The sequence below is a fragment of the Podarcis muralis genome, chromosome 5 (assembly GCF_964188315.1).
Source record: "Podarcis muralis chromosome 5, rPodMur119.hap1.1, whole genome shotgun sequence".
NCBI classification, from domain to species: domain Eukaryota; kingdom Metazoa; phylum Chordata; class Lepidosauria; order Squamata; family Lacertidae; genus Podarcis; species Podarcis muralis.
Window position 1 is genome coordinate 68,807,673 of NC_135659.1, and position 14,062 is coordinate 68,821,734.

The 14,062-nt window shown below is 39.8% G+C and overlaps 1 protein-coding gene across 12 annotated transcripts in view; it reads left to right on the forward strand.

The window, feature by feature from the left end:
- Nucleotides 1-14,062, forward strand: part of PPP1R12B (protein phosphatase 1 regulatory subunit 12B) — a 102,727-nt gene that overhangs the window by 32,187 nt on the left and 56,478 nt on the right. For 7 of the 12 annotated variants that reach the window (XM_077929094.1, XM_077929095.1, XM_028734641.2 and 4 more), the window contains exons 10-14: nt 549-749; nt 1,558-1,640; nt 3,137-3,262; nt 5,208-5,390; nt 6,802-6,987. In XM_077929094.1, the coding sequence (XP_077785220.1) occupies nt 549-749; nt 1,558-1,640; nt 3,137-3,262; nt 5,208-5,390; nt 6,802-6,987 (779 nt within the window). The remainder of the gene's footprint in view (nt 1-548; nt 750-1,557; nt 1,641-3,136; nt 3,263-5,207; nt 5,391-6,801; nt 6,988-14,062) is intronic. The other 5 variants (XM_077929098.1, XM_028734636.2, XM_028734637.2 and 2 more) reach the window with 3 other exon arrangements.

A 14,062-nucleotide genomic window follows, 5' to 3' on the forward strand; every position in this document is an offset into this window, starting at 1 on the left:
GTAGATAAATAGGGACCGCTTACCAGCGGGAAGGTAAACGGCGTTCCATGTGCTGTGCTGGCTCGCCAGATGCAGCTTGTCACGCTGGCCACGTGACCCGGAAGAGTCTGCGGACAGAGCTGGCTCCCTGCCTATAGAGTGAGATGAGCGCACAACCCTAGAGTCTGGCAAGACTGGCCCGCACGGGCAGGGGTACCTTTACCTTTACCTTAAACTAATCTGGAAGCTTAAAAAGGTAAAGGTACCCCTGACCATTAGGTCCAGTCGCGGACAACTGGGGTTGCGGTGCTCATCTCGCTCTATGGGCCAAGGAAGCCTGCGTTTGTCCACAGACAGCTTCCAGGTCATGTGGCCAGCATGACTAAGCTGCTTCTGGCGAACCAGAGTAGCGCACGGAAACACTGTTTACCTTAATGCCGGAGTGGTACCTATTTATCTACTTGCACTTGACGTGCTTTCGAACTGCTAGGTGGGCAGGAGCTGGAACCGAGCTTAGTTTTTCCTAAATATCCTCCACTCTTCCTTATTGTCCTCTTTCTCTGTTGCAGTTTACTCCATTGCTCAACAAGTCTGAAGAACAAAAGGATGAATCTCCTTCATCATGGAGGCTAAGTCTACGGAAAACCAGCAGCCAAAACACACTTAGTGAAGGAAGCGGTCCTCGTGACATGCCAAGAGAGAAGGATGGTTCCATATATCGTTCTTCTTCAACCCCTCGGATTTCTGCATTATTAGACAACAAAGAGAAGGTGCTGAATAATCTGGCTATCCTCACTTTGAAATGCAAGTTTTGTAACCTTATAAAGTGTTAGTTAAAGGCTTTTCCATATAACTATTTTTAAATCAAAGCTTTTTCTTAGGGATGTACACATTAGCCCCAAGGCAATGGCAGTAGTACTATATCTTTACATTAGAACAGGAACATAGCAAGAGCTGTGCTGGCTCAGACTGGGGTTTGATTTGGGTATTGGCAGTTTGGTTTCAACAGTGGCCAGCCAAATGCTTCTGGTTGCCTGCAAGCATGCCGTGAAGGAAACAGTCTTTTCTGTGGTTAGTTTCCCAGACAACTGGAATTTAGAGGTACATTACCCCTGAACCTGGGAGTTACTTTTAGCTACCTTGACTTGATGGTAGCAATGCAAGGGTGCTGGCAAAGTTGTGCCACTAGTTATCAGATGTATGGGCACTATCTGGTACCTGGGACACTCGTGCAGTTTCCATTTAGAATTAAACACTTAAACAGCATACAGTGGTACCTCTGGTTAAGAACTTAATTCGTTCTGGAGGTCCGTTCTTAACCTGAAACTGTTCTTAACCTGAGGTACCACTTTAGCTAATGGGGCCTCCTGCTGCTGCCGCGCCGCCAAACGATTTCTGTTCTTATCCTGAAGCAAAGTTCTTAACCTGATGTACTATTTCTGGGTTAGCGGAGTCTGTAACCTGAAGCGTCTGTAACCCGAGGTACCACTGTATTTTGATTCACAAAGTGTTTGACAGCTCTAGAATTTTTGACTGAAAAATTCAGCATAATTAAGGAATTTATTTTTATTTCAACAGGACAAGGACAACAAAATCTATTTTGCTTCAATAGCCCCTCGAAGGTTAAACAGTGCAGGTGACATAGAAGAAAAGGAAAACCGGTAAGTCTCTTTGAATTTGGGGCTCAACTCTTAAAGAGGTGAATATTTATGAGCTGACTCTCTGGAAGATTCTTTCTCTCCCTCCCTCCTTCTGCATCACATACATAAATTTCACATCATCATTCCACTTACGTTTGAAACAAAGAAGAGCCTTGTTTTGGTCATCTCCCAAATGAACTTCTAATATATTTAAGCTAAGTAAAAAACAATTTAGCAATATATAGTCCTGTTACTTATAAGGCTTTCCTTTTTCCATGTTCCTCTATTTCTCTCTCCCTTTTCAATTACCAGATAAAGTGAATGTACCTGGTATTTCCTTTGAATAACTGGGCTGAATCCAACGAAATCACTGCATACTCAGAAAGACTTCCATGAGTGCAATGGAACTGCTTCCCCCACTTCTCCCCACAGTGTCCCTCTGCAAATCTTCTCTCTGTCCCGCCCCCCATTCTCTGGAATAGATTTGGGGACAGTGCAAGGGGCACCCAGAAGGAGGTGAAGTTTCTTTGTGCTTGCGGAAATAGTTCTGCACAGACAGTGATTTAGTTGGAGAAAACCCACTGTGTTCTTTCTCCTTTCATATGTTTCTTCTCACTCTTATTAAATCCGGGAAAAACAAAGTCTTATAATTAGAGACTCCCTTTTGGACTTTCTGTGTAAAAAGGAAAATGAATTAATCTATTTGGGTCAGAATATTGGGGAAATACCTCATATTTTGAATAATTTCCTTATGTAACTGACGGACGGAAAATTGGAAGTCCCTTTTATTTTTCTTCTCTTCTCTTTTTTGTTCCCCCTTTTCTGTTTTTTGTTCTTATTCAGGTTAGTTTCTTTGATCTTACTGTATTATGAAAAAACTTTAATAAAATCTTATTTATTTATTTATTTTTTAAAAAGGGAACGACCAAGTCTTTTCTGCAGGGAAAGTTGGATAGCAACAAAAAAATTTAACATGGAGAATAAGAATTGGTTTTCAATAGCTGATATGCTTAATATCATGTACTATCATGTTCTTACATCAACGGTCTTTGAAATCTATTTATCATTTGTGTATGTGATCTATTACAAATAGTCCTGTTCTTCACATTTGTCTGTATCCCCTATTACTGTAACATTTCTTATTTAATTCTTAGATATGGTAGGCATTTTATTATTTAGCTGGGGCACGTAATTCTAGTTTGTGAGCATGATATTTGCTTAATAATTTTATAGTGATATGACAATATATTTTGCCATAGAAAAGGTATACTGATCTTTACTTTTGGCCATGCTATCTTTTAGAGGTAGTTTGTTAATAATCTCAGCACTGCATATGTACTTAGTACCCTCGAAATAGTTCAGAATGTAGAGCTATATTACAATCTGAACCTTCGATTCACTATAGACTGGCATGTTTCTTAACACCCAGTTTGACTAGCAATAGGCTGTGGGTTGGCTTGAGGGTTTATCAGTATAGATTTCAGCTTAAGATCCCCCCACTCCTATTGCATTTGCAGAGAATCTGCTGTAAATTTGGTACGGAGTGGTTCTTATACCCGGCAACAGTGGAGGGATGAACCAAAGGGAAATGAAGCACCTGCAACTGGTGCACCTTCCACTTATGTATCTACTTATATGAAAAGGTGAGTCATGTTAAAACCTCTGCTTTTAAGATGTTGCATTTTGCTTTTCATCTAACATCTACATCTACAAAAATCTGAGAGATATTATGATTACCATGAAAACCAGTGACGACAGAAGCCTAAATGATTTGCCAATTGCATCAGTCTTACTTCTCTTGTACGTGTGCTGAAAGATGCAGGTTTCATATGCCTGTGTACTCACTGCTTTTCCTATATGGAGAAATCATATCCATTAGGAAAAGTGTCTTGTGTGAAGTAGCAGAAAGTGTCCCTTTATCTAGAGACTTAGTACAAGTTGGATACATTTGTGGAAACTACAATAAGGCAAGCTTTACACTTTACCTTGTAGAGCATCCTGTGTAATTTCAAAATTACTCCTTACGGGCACCTTGTGTCCATAATAATTGCTCGGATCAATTGAAACAATGCACAAACACCTTCCTTTCAAATACAAAGAAACATTTATTTGTTTCAAATAATACTAATGTTCTTAAAAAAATGCGAACAAATAAAATCAAAAAGTTATTGAACACATCAATGTCGTGAGTCTGTTATGAACCAACAACCCAACTGATTTGGGGTATAGGCATAGAAAATAACAGTTCAAATCAGGAACGGAAATAAGAAATGATACCTCTATTTGCTGGACACATTTCTATCTTATGCTAGTCTTCATTTGACAAAAGGTGTGGTAGCTGCTCCTAGGGTTTGATAAGACAGTTTAGGTGTATATAAGAATAGCCTTGCTACGATCAGGGCATTCGGTCTCCCAGTTGCCAACCAGAGAGGGGCCTGTGGGCATCCCACAAGCAGGGCATTAGCCCTTACCATACTTGGTGCTTCTTAGCAACTAGTATTCAGAGGCATATTATTGATCCTGGAATAGTATGCACCCATCATGGCTAGTAGCCATTGGCAGCTTTATCCTCCTGTGAATTTGTCTACCCCGCTTTGAAGTTGTGCAAGTTGGTGGCCATCATTGCATCCTTTGGCAGCAAATTCCACAGTCTGTTCTGGATCTTACAACATTCAGTTTCTTTGGATGATCCTGGTTTTTTTCCCCAAACCAACCAACCACAAATGTTATGATCTTAGGGACATTCTTCTAGTCCCATTATCATTTTGGTTGCATTTCTCTGCACCTTTTTCAGCTCTACAGAACCCTTTTTGAAGCCAGAACTCAACACAGTACTCCAAGTGTGGTTGCACCATAGACTTGTATAGCAGCATTATAAGAGCATTATGCCTGTTTTCTTTTTGAAAGCCTTTCCTAGCGATCCCTAATGCAGAACATAATATATCAATTTGAGAATCATGGACCTCCATAAATTCCTTAGCGTCTGAGCCTGAGTAGTGAATGTGGCCACTATGAATGTTTTAAACTTATCTGTGTTGGGTTCAGTGAGCTTGATTGTATGCGTTGTGTTGCACCGTGGTAGACTTTAAGGCCCAAAATCATTCCGGGAATGTATTTGTGCTTAAATGAAATAAGTCGTTTCAGTTTTAACTGAAGTTACTGATCCTTTTACCTGTGCCTGAACACTTTCATGTTGGCTATTTCATCCTTCTTCAAGCCATCTCTTTCTTTACTTGGATATTTCTGAGCTTTCCTCCCCGCTCTGCTCTTTTTCATTTTGTTATTTTATCCAACAGAATAACTTGACATGTATACAGTATGTTCAACTGAATTTATTTTTCCATTTTCCTGTTTCTTCTCTTTCCCCCCTGTTTCCAGCCTATTACTTTATCTCTCATGTTTCTTCAGTCTTGATACAATGCCTTGCTCATTTGACTTCTCCTTAGCCTAGGGAATTATGTATAATCTCCCTTGCCTTAATTTTGCTGATAGATAAACATTCTCTTGGCAATTAACCAGGGTCCTGTGCTGGTCTGCAACAATATTTTCAATCTTCTCTGAAGCAAGTGATTTTCTGCTGTCTTACAGTGCTTCATTTGGTAGAAGTAGTGACCTCAGCAGTCCCTATATTTCAGCCAATCGCAATGCATCTTCTGCTACCTCACCCACTATTATTGGTTCATCTACCTCATTGGGCAGAGAGTGGCAACTTGCCTCTTGCCCTTCATCTGTCAATTCTAGCACTACAGCATCAGTACGCCAGTTTAACAGGTAAGGGCTCATAGTATGTCCACTGAAGAGGGTTTATCAAAGTGCCCATAATTTTTGTGTCAAAGCAGCGCTGCTTTATGGCAGGCATAGGCAAACTCGGCCCTCCAGATGTTTTGGGACTACAACTCCCATCATCCCTAGCTAACAGGACCAGTGGTCAGGGATGATGGGAATTGTAGTCTCAAAACATCTGGAGGGCCAAGTTTGCCTGTGCCTGCTTTATGGTGTGATATTTCAGTCTGAAAATTCTTTCCAAGAGGTTCTATCTCTAGTTAGTAAAGTATTCAGAATGAATGTTTACAAACTCCATACAAACCAGTTTCCCCCCCTAAATACAGTGTTGAACTGTGTGTATGCCTTCCCCTGCCCCTTCCCCAGACCAATCAGGTGTATAACTTGAGTCATTTTGGCATTCAATGCTTTAAACTTTTAATAAGCAAGTTACAAAAATATTTTAACTCATATGTATTCTTTTTCAAAAGTGACGGGGGTGGCGCTGTGGGTTAAACCACAGAGCCTAGGACTTGCCAATCAGAAGGTTGGCGATTCGAATCCCCGCGACGGTGTGAGCTCCTGTTGCTTGGTCCCTGCTCCTGCCAACCTAGCTGTTCGAAAGCACGTCAAAGTGCAAGTAGATAAATCGGTATCGTTCTGGTGGGCAGGTAAACGGCGTTTCCGTGCGCTGCTCTGGTTTGCCAGAAGCGGCTTAGTCATGCTGGCCACATGACCCGGAAGCTGTATGCTGGCTCACTTGGCCAATAAAGCAAGATGAGCGCTGCAACCCCAGAGTTGGCCACGACTGGACCTAACGGTCAGGGGTCCCTTTATCTTTACCTATTCTTTTTCAAAAAATGTTTATTTGTATTTTCCAAAGTGGCAAATAATAAAACTCAACATTACAAGACAAAATAAAACAAAGTCATGCATAACATAGACATTTTCCTTCATTATTTACATTGGGAAGTAGTAGCCTTTTTTGTAAAACTGAATAACAAGTCATTGACACATTGCCATTACAGAAACGAGCATTTTATAACAAGGTGTCCTTCCAAAATGGCTCCTGTCCTGTAGGAGGCTACATTTCCTGCATACCCATGTTTACAAAAGACATAGCTAGAAACCCAATAGAGGCAAATGCATCAGGATCTACTAATGTCCTTAACGTTATATTATGTGTCAATTGTTTAAGTCAGCACGGTGCGCTATACATGTTTCACCATGCTTGCTCTAAGCTTCTAGGCCATCTTCACCACATAAATTGTCAGTATTGCATGATGCACCAAGAGTAAATTGTTTCCCAAATCTTTAGATAATAAATGGTCTTTTAAAGGTTTAACTCACTTTGTTTCCTATACCCCCTCCTTTAGGGTGCTCTACCATTGCACATGAACCCCTGTTTCATATTTTTCAGATCCCCTTACAGACAACAAACTGACTCTACAACAGAGAAGAGCACAGAGGGCATCTCTCCTAGCATTCCATTAAGTGTCATAACAAATCTCGCTGTACCCAGTAGTGCCAATGGTGTCACAACTGCCAATTTTAACTCAACGACTGGAACAGAGTCCTCTACTGGTGATGCTAGGGATCGGAGAAGGTGAGTGAGTATTTTGGTGGTATTGTGAAGTGTGTTTTGCCTTCACCTGCTGTAACAATTGATTAGAAACGTTTTCCTGTGTTAGTGATCAGATTGTGCTTGGGTTACACTGAACTATCTGGACTAAGCTGTGTTGCAAATATTTGCGATGGTTTGAAATTATATTTCTTGAGAGGGTATTCACCCACTGTTGTGTGCAAGATTTCCTAATTTTTGGTATTTACAGTCAAGATGTATTTGTGGTTAAGGTGACTTGGTCACAGCCACTATTTTGAGCTTGGAAAGGATTGTGTGGGTGCGCATGTATGCTTGCAAGTGCATTTTCTTATGTATATTCTATGCAAACATATTTTATGCAAACAGTTCAAAGAAGACCTAGCATTTCTTTTAAGCTTTCCACTATCCTTTGTCTTCATTCAAAGCATAGTACCTCCAGGTTATAAGTTTTGCATAACAAAGCCACATGATTCTGCTCATTCAGTTTCCTTTACTATGTTTTTAATCATGCTGTTGATTGCATGAATGTTTCATTGTGAGCAGTTGCTGGAATTCTCCATGGTACTATGCTGACGTGGCACTACTGAAATGTACATTAGTTTTGCCCACATATTTTTGGAATGGCCATGGCTATCTAAAATAACATTATTTTATGGACATCTCATGTTATTTTGTGGGACACGGAGGGAGGTGCAGTTGGTTTCAGAATTGCAAATCTATGGGCAGGATTCAACTAAGTTGCTGCATGTGCAGAATGAGATCTGCTCATGCATTGAGACTTCTCCCTGTGTGTGTTCCCTCTGTATCCCCTAAATTTGTCTTGGAGAGTTGTTGGAGGGCACAGGGGTAGGAGAGGGAGGAAAGTCCCAGTGTGTGAGTGGACTTCATTTCCCTCATACATACCCCACTTAGTACTACATTGAATTCACCCTATATTTCTTTTTTATTATTATTACCTAGCGGTTGAGCTCTGTTGAGATGACCTTGGTTTCAGATGAGATTAAAGCAGATGATATTAAATGGTGACCAATTGTGGGGTTTAAACCATATTCTTAGTAATGTAAATCAGTCAGACATTTTGAGAGGAAGCCTGGTGGCTTAAAATGAAAAATAACAGGCATTTGCTAGATACCACAATATGGGTTTTCAGCACTTAATGGCAGCTGTCACAATAGCACATTCATCTAATTCAGTGTTCTCAAAGCTCCATGTTTCTCTTAGCAACAACAACATAAACTCCCAGACTAATATTAGATCATTAAGATGCCTCCATAACAGGCAGCTCCTCCTTGCCTATTTGAAGCCTCTGGATTAAAACTGAAATGCATTGCTAGGTTTAGGAGGAGAGAATAAGTCATCTGGAATGTCCTTCCTTTCAGAAGGGTGCTGTTACACTGACTGAAAAGCTGACTGTAGATATGACTTTTGAACAAGTTCCCTTCATACATTTTGCTCTAAGTGCAAAAATCCAGAGGATCAAATGTCCAAATAGTTTCTATTCAGGTTTCATTCATTATTTTCCCACAATGGTGTGAAACCTTCCATCTGATCTAATCCTACATTGGTCCAGTAACGTCTGGATGGAAGAACCACATGGAAGCCCTGCGCTTGTGAATTGTGTTCACTTAGCCATTGTGGTTTCCTCATACAAACAATAGCGAAGCAATTTGAACTGTACTAGGTTGCTGTGGGAAATGAAACTATTGGGTTGCTGTGGGAAATGAAACCAAGACTACAGTTGACCTATGATTAATAGGTAGATTTGCGGTGTCTAACTGCAGAGTAATAATCCATCATAGAAATTAGATTTTGAAATGGAGCCTGCTATTGTACTCTGCTCTTGTTTCAGCATTAACTGGGGAAGCCTGGAAATTTGACTGAAGCCTTAGTAGTTTACTGATGCATGTTTCTTTACACACTGAATTATTCTGCTATATTATATCAATGTTCTGCTGAGTCTGCTGTCTTAAAACCTTGTCTATGCTGCCTTAGCAGTTTGGACTTGGGTGGTGAAACAAGTTCATTTATACACATAAGCACTCTATTTTGATCTTGCTATTATTGTTTGCTCATCATTTATATTAAAAGCAGCAATTAAGACACATGAATGATGGGACTGGCAGTCATATGATTGAAAATATCTCACATCTAGCAATTTTTTAGATTAACCAGGGGAGATCAAATAAATCATCCATTGCCGGAACAAATATGTGACTGATGTCCATTTCTTTTTTATAATGTAACTATAATTTTGTAATACTTATGGAAAAATCAAACTAAACTGTTTACCTTCCGAAAACGAGACCTTTACCTAGCCAGTTTCTGAATAGATAGTGATTGCATGGACTTCATTGATGTCAGTGCTGTGCTGTGGACAACTGTCAGTAAGAGAGAACCTTGCTGCTGATTTGTGCTTTGTTGACTTTCAAAGTCCTTGACATTATTAACAATAATTCTGCTTTTGCTGTTGTCATTATTTTCTCTCAGCTGTTTACATAAGGCTTCCATTTTTCATAGGAGGAGTTTCCCCCTTTTGTTGCAATCTTGAGCTTTGAGTTAAGCTTGTATGGCTTGGTGGGAAGGAGGGGTATAGACATGATTTAATTTTGCAAATAAGATTATTTAATTTAAAGATTATATATTATTGTATGAAGGCCAAGAACTGCAAAACAAGTGGTTAGTCATTATATTTGTTTTTGTATTCCCTCCCCCTCATATATTTTGTGTTTCTTCTTTTTCTTTTTTGAGAACATTCACATTTTTTTAAAAAATGGCTTGGTAAGTTAAGCATATCCTCTTAAATAGTGAGTACAGTGGTACCTCGGGTTAAGTACTTAATTCATTCCAGAGGTCCATACTTAACCTGAAACTGTTCTTAACCTGAAGCACCACTTTAGCTAATGGGGCCTCCCACTGCTGCCGCGCTGCCGGAGCACGATTTCTGTCTCATCCTGAAGCAAAGTTCTTAACCCGAGGTACTATTTCTGGGTTAGTGGAGTCTGTAACCTGAAGCGTATGTAACCTGAAGCGTATGTAACACGAGGTACCACTGTACTACTTTTCAAAGAAGTATGTACATTAGAGGAATTGACCACAGCCTTGCTAGTGGCGGTAGAGTAGCTGCTATACTAGGTGCCTGTAGAAGTTGATGTACATGGGCTCCAGAAAACATAGGTTATTGTACCATTTGATGTCACTGTTTGAATAGTTTCAATTGTTCTGCTAAATTCCACCATAGACTATGTGCAGAATTGCTGCCCGTTTCTAGTGTTTGCACTGATTAGCTATGATTTACTAAGTTATGAATGAAGGGAAAGTGTTTATTTCTAAGGAAGTGCTTGATAAGAGCAATCACTTCCTATTTCAAATGCTCCATGGATGGGTATTGTACTAATTGTCAAAGAGCTGTTTCTGAAATCTCAGCCTAGTTGCTTTCTGTGTTTTGGGGCACCACCTACCGTTTAGAGATTGTACCTGCACTTGGGCCTACTCTGGCAAACATTTATAATATAGCACGTGAACCTCCAGGAAAGAGAAGCCTTAGTTCTGAAGGTCAGACACACATATTTTGTAGATGTTCTTCTGTCTGCCTTTGGCCGTTTGTTTTTTTTATTTGTAAAAAGAAATTGCATATTCTCTGTCCATATAACAAAGTAGCACAATAATAAGATTATGATATCTCCCCAAGAGCAGCACATACGTTAGCCGTCAAGAAAGAAAGATGGAGATGGGAAATATGAGAGAGAACAGGGAATCACGCAGGCAGTGTGCATGGAAAAGTGGTGGGACTGACACAAGAAGAAATAAAAATAAAAATTGCATGACTCTATAGGTGTGGATGGGGAGAGAGTTAAGGGAAGATTTCCACCAGGCCTGTAGATCCCAGTAAGTGACCAAACAGTATAATCTAAACAATGACCCATGAATGAAGCCAAGGAATCTTCATGAAATTCTTACTGACTGCCCAAATTATCTGGATTTCGGAAGAAGTTATTTGACTAGTAACTATTTCCTGGAATCTAGATTTCTCTGAATCATTCCTACAAGCAGGCTACCTGATAGAGTGAATCTCCATTCTTTTCTACTAAGAATGGAAATTACTATGAAATCAGATTCATATTGGATGGAAAAAACCACACATGAGATGCAGATTCATATTGGTTGAAGACACTCCATGTACAGGATACAAGTTTCATTTATTTATTTGTTTGTCGGTTTGTATCCTACCCTTCCTCTGACATAAACAGAACAAAACATTTATAAAATAATAATAATATAATAATAAAAACCAGAATCACAAGCAAGCTTAACAGAGATAATAAATGACAAGCAATACCACCCCACTAAAATCACTACGATATCAATGCTTCACAAATAAAAATAAATTTGCAGTGTTGCTTCATCTTTTTATTTGACAAAGGTAGCTTGCCTTGGTAGAACTTGGTTGTTTGAAATCATTTTTCTTGTGTAACTATGAATCTGCCATTAGCTCTCCCATACTTCAGAATCTTGCGTGAACATATTTCAAACTGTTCTTGCTTTATCTTACCTTTCATGCTTATTTCTTGATACCAACATGGCCCAGTCTGCTTTATCCTCGTGCAATTAAAATATTTGGGACAATAATCAATATTTGATTATTCTAAGAGTGTTGTGCACAATTTATGCAGTTGTTGGTATTCAATTGTAGAAAATCAGGACAGAGGAAGATAACCTTCTGAAAGTGTTAGGAAAACCTCATCTCAGATACTTACATAACTCCAAAGGGTTTTCAGGGGGCTACTCTATCTGTAAGTCAAAAGGTTGTTCAGAGCCCTTGTTTAAAATAGCATGCAGGCTGTAACAAGTATCTCAAGGCTGCTGAGTTCAGTTATCATTGCTGTCAGAACTATATGCGTTGTGTGGTGACTCCTGGTCTTATATGAAATGGTGATTATGTGGCAGGTTAATCGGTTTGGTACAGTTGTAAGTTCATACCACGGCACCCTTCATATCTCTCTTGCACAAGTGTGCATGCATAATAAACACACACATCAGAGGTCTTAAACAGTTGCTGATTCTGTTTTTTGTCAAAATGAGGAATTATTTCATATTGAAGCACTTCATTTACCAGAACAATTTTGCAAGGCTCTGACAGATTCCTACACGAATAAAGTACTTAAGATACTATTTCCCCTTCCATGCCGCATACTTGGCACTGTGTTAGGAAAGGAGGGCAAAGGCTCTCTTAAAGAAGGAACCAGTCAGCCAACACCTGCTACTAAAAGTGCTTATCAGCCATGCATTTATAGTTTGCGATAAAGTCGTTCTTTTATACAAAGAGCTACCAGTGCTGGTGTGATGATGTAGGAGGGGCAGGAATTCTGCCTGCTGTTTGATTTTCCTTGTTGGGAAGAGGAAAGGTTGTTGTTGCTTTATCAGGCATCAGACTGCATTTTTATGTGCAAGAGGTCAGGGTGAGGGCTTGCGTCTTACCGGAGAAAGCCTGGCGACCTGTGGAGTAACTGAGCAGGTATACGTGAAAGGGTTTCAGCTCCTGGAGGGACTTCCTGACATAGTTCAAGGTGGGAGTTCTTATTGGCTCAGATTGTTACATATTTGTGCTTAGTGCAAAAACAAAAAGCTGTGCAGATTAAAGTAGACCAACACCTAACTTTACTTACTAAACACTTATAGGCTTAGCTTGTGCTGGACTTTAAGAGAACTGCCCAAGAGAAGGAGTTTATGTGCTAGGAATGACTTACAGTTTGTACCCAGAAAAGTGGCTTTAAAATCAGGTAAAGCTGCCTTTCTCTAGAGTCTGCTTTATTCCACTCTTGCCTCAGATACTAACTGAATGTATTTCTGTGTTTGCTAATGTTCGTTTAGGCTGGGTGTACTTGAAGAATTCTGCTCTTAACAGAGAGCATTTATGTATATTTTCACTGAAGACTAATAGAGAATTTGGTTAAAACTGTTGTATCTTCCTTGCCTGCTGTTGGACTATGAGATGTACATAGATATCCCCTCTAAGAATCCTGTGAACTGTAGTTTAAGGGTGCTGGGATTTGTAACTTGCTAGGGGTAAGCCACAGTTCCCAGGATGGCAGTGGTGGTAAAGGTTCTTAAAATCTATGTTGTGTGCGCAGCTTGAGTCATGAAGGGGAGTAGTCAGGGTGGAGCTTTATCACTTTACCTTTGTTATATTCTTCCACAAAATCAGTTTAGCCATACAGTGTAGATTTACAGTTTAAATAATTTTATGCACAGTGCATGTAAGTAAAGTGTGCTTGAAGCCAGTGTCAGCTCCAGGTTTTGGAGGGCCTTTGGGCAAGGCAACCTCCATGGACCACCCTCCCTCACTGAATGTATTTTTTCATTGTAGCAGGTCCAGTGGTTCCTCTACTGACGTGTGACCCTTGATTCATGTTGATCCTTGACACCAGCCCTCATCAAATCATATGTGGCTAATCTTTATGCCTTGCAAATATTAGTTTTTCCCATTTTTTTTGACCCATGTGAGGTGGTTACTTTCCAGTTTTTCTTTTCTTTTTTAAAGTTGTTTTTAAAGTCAGTTCTTTGTAAAAGGTTGGCATCTCTCTGGTGAATCAGGAAATCTTTTTCAGATGGCAATGAATTTGCCATGATACCAGCTGTCCTTTGTGAACAAGAATATGGAAGACTGTTGCTTTGTGGATATGACTGCTTCTTGTTCAGCACATTTCAGTCTCATCTTATTAAATGTACCTTGGCTAATTAGACATGGACTGTCTGTTCTCTTTGGAAGAGCTAAACCAGAATTGAGTAAAAGCACCACCATAGTATCTGGGTTTTGCTTTCTGGACTAGGTCAGCTGGGCTCCTCCTGCTAGTCTCTGTTGTGTGGAAACTGGCACATCCTCTCTGTGGCTTATACCTTTCTAGCCTACACATTTCCTTTAAAGGATGCAAACCTGTGCACACTTACCTGTGCATAAATCCCAATTAACTTGATAGGGATTACTTCATATACAAGATCACATACAGATTGTTACAGTAAAAACACCACAGCCCCAGTCCTTTCCTTTAAAGTAAGTGGTCCTAATAGAGAAGAAAGTTCC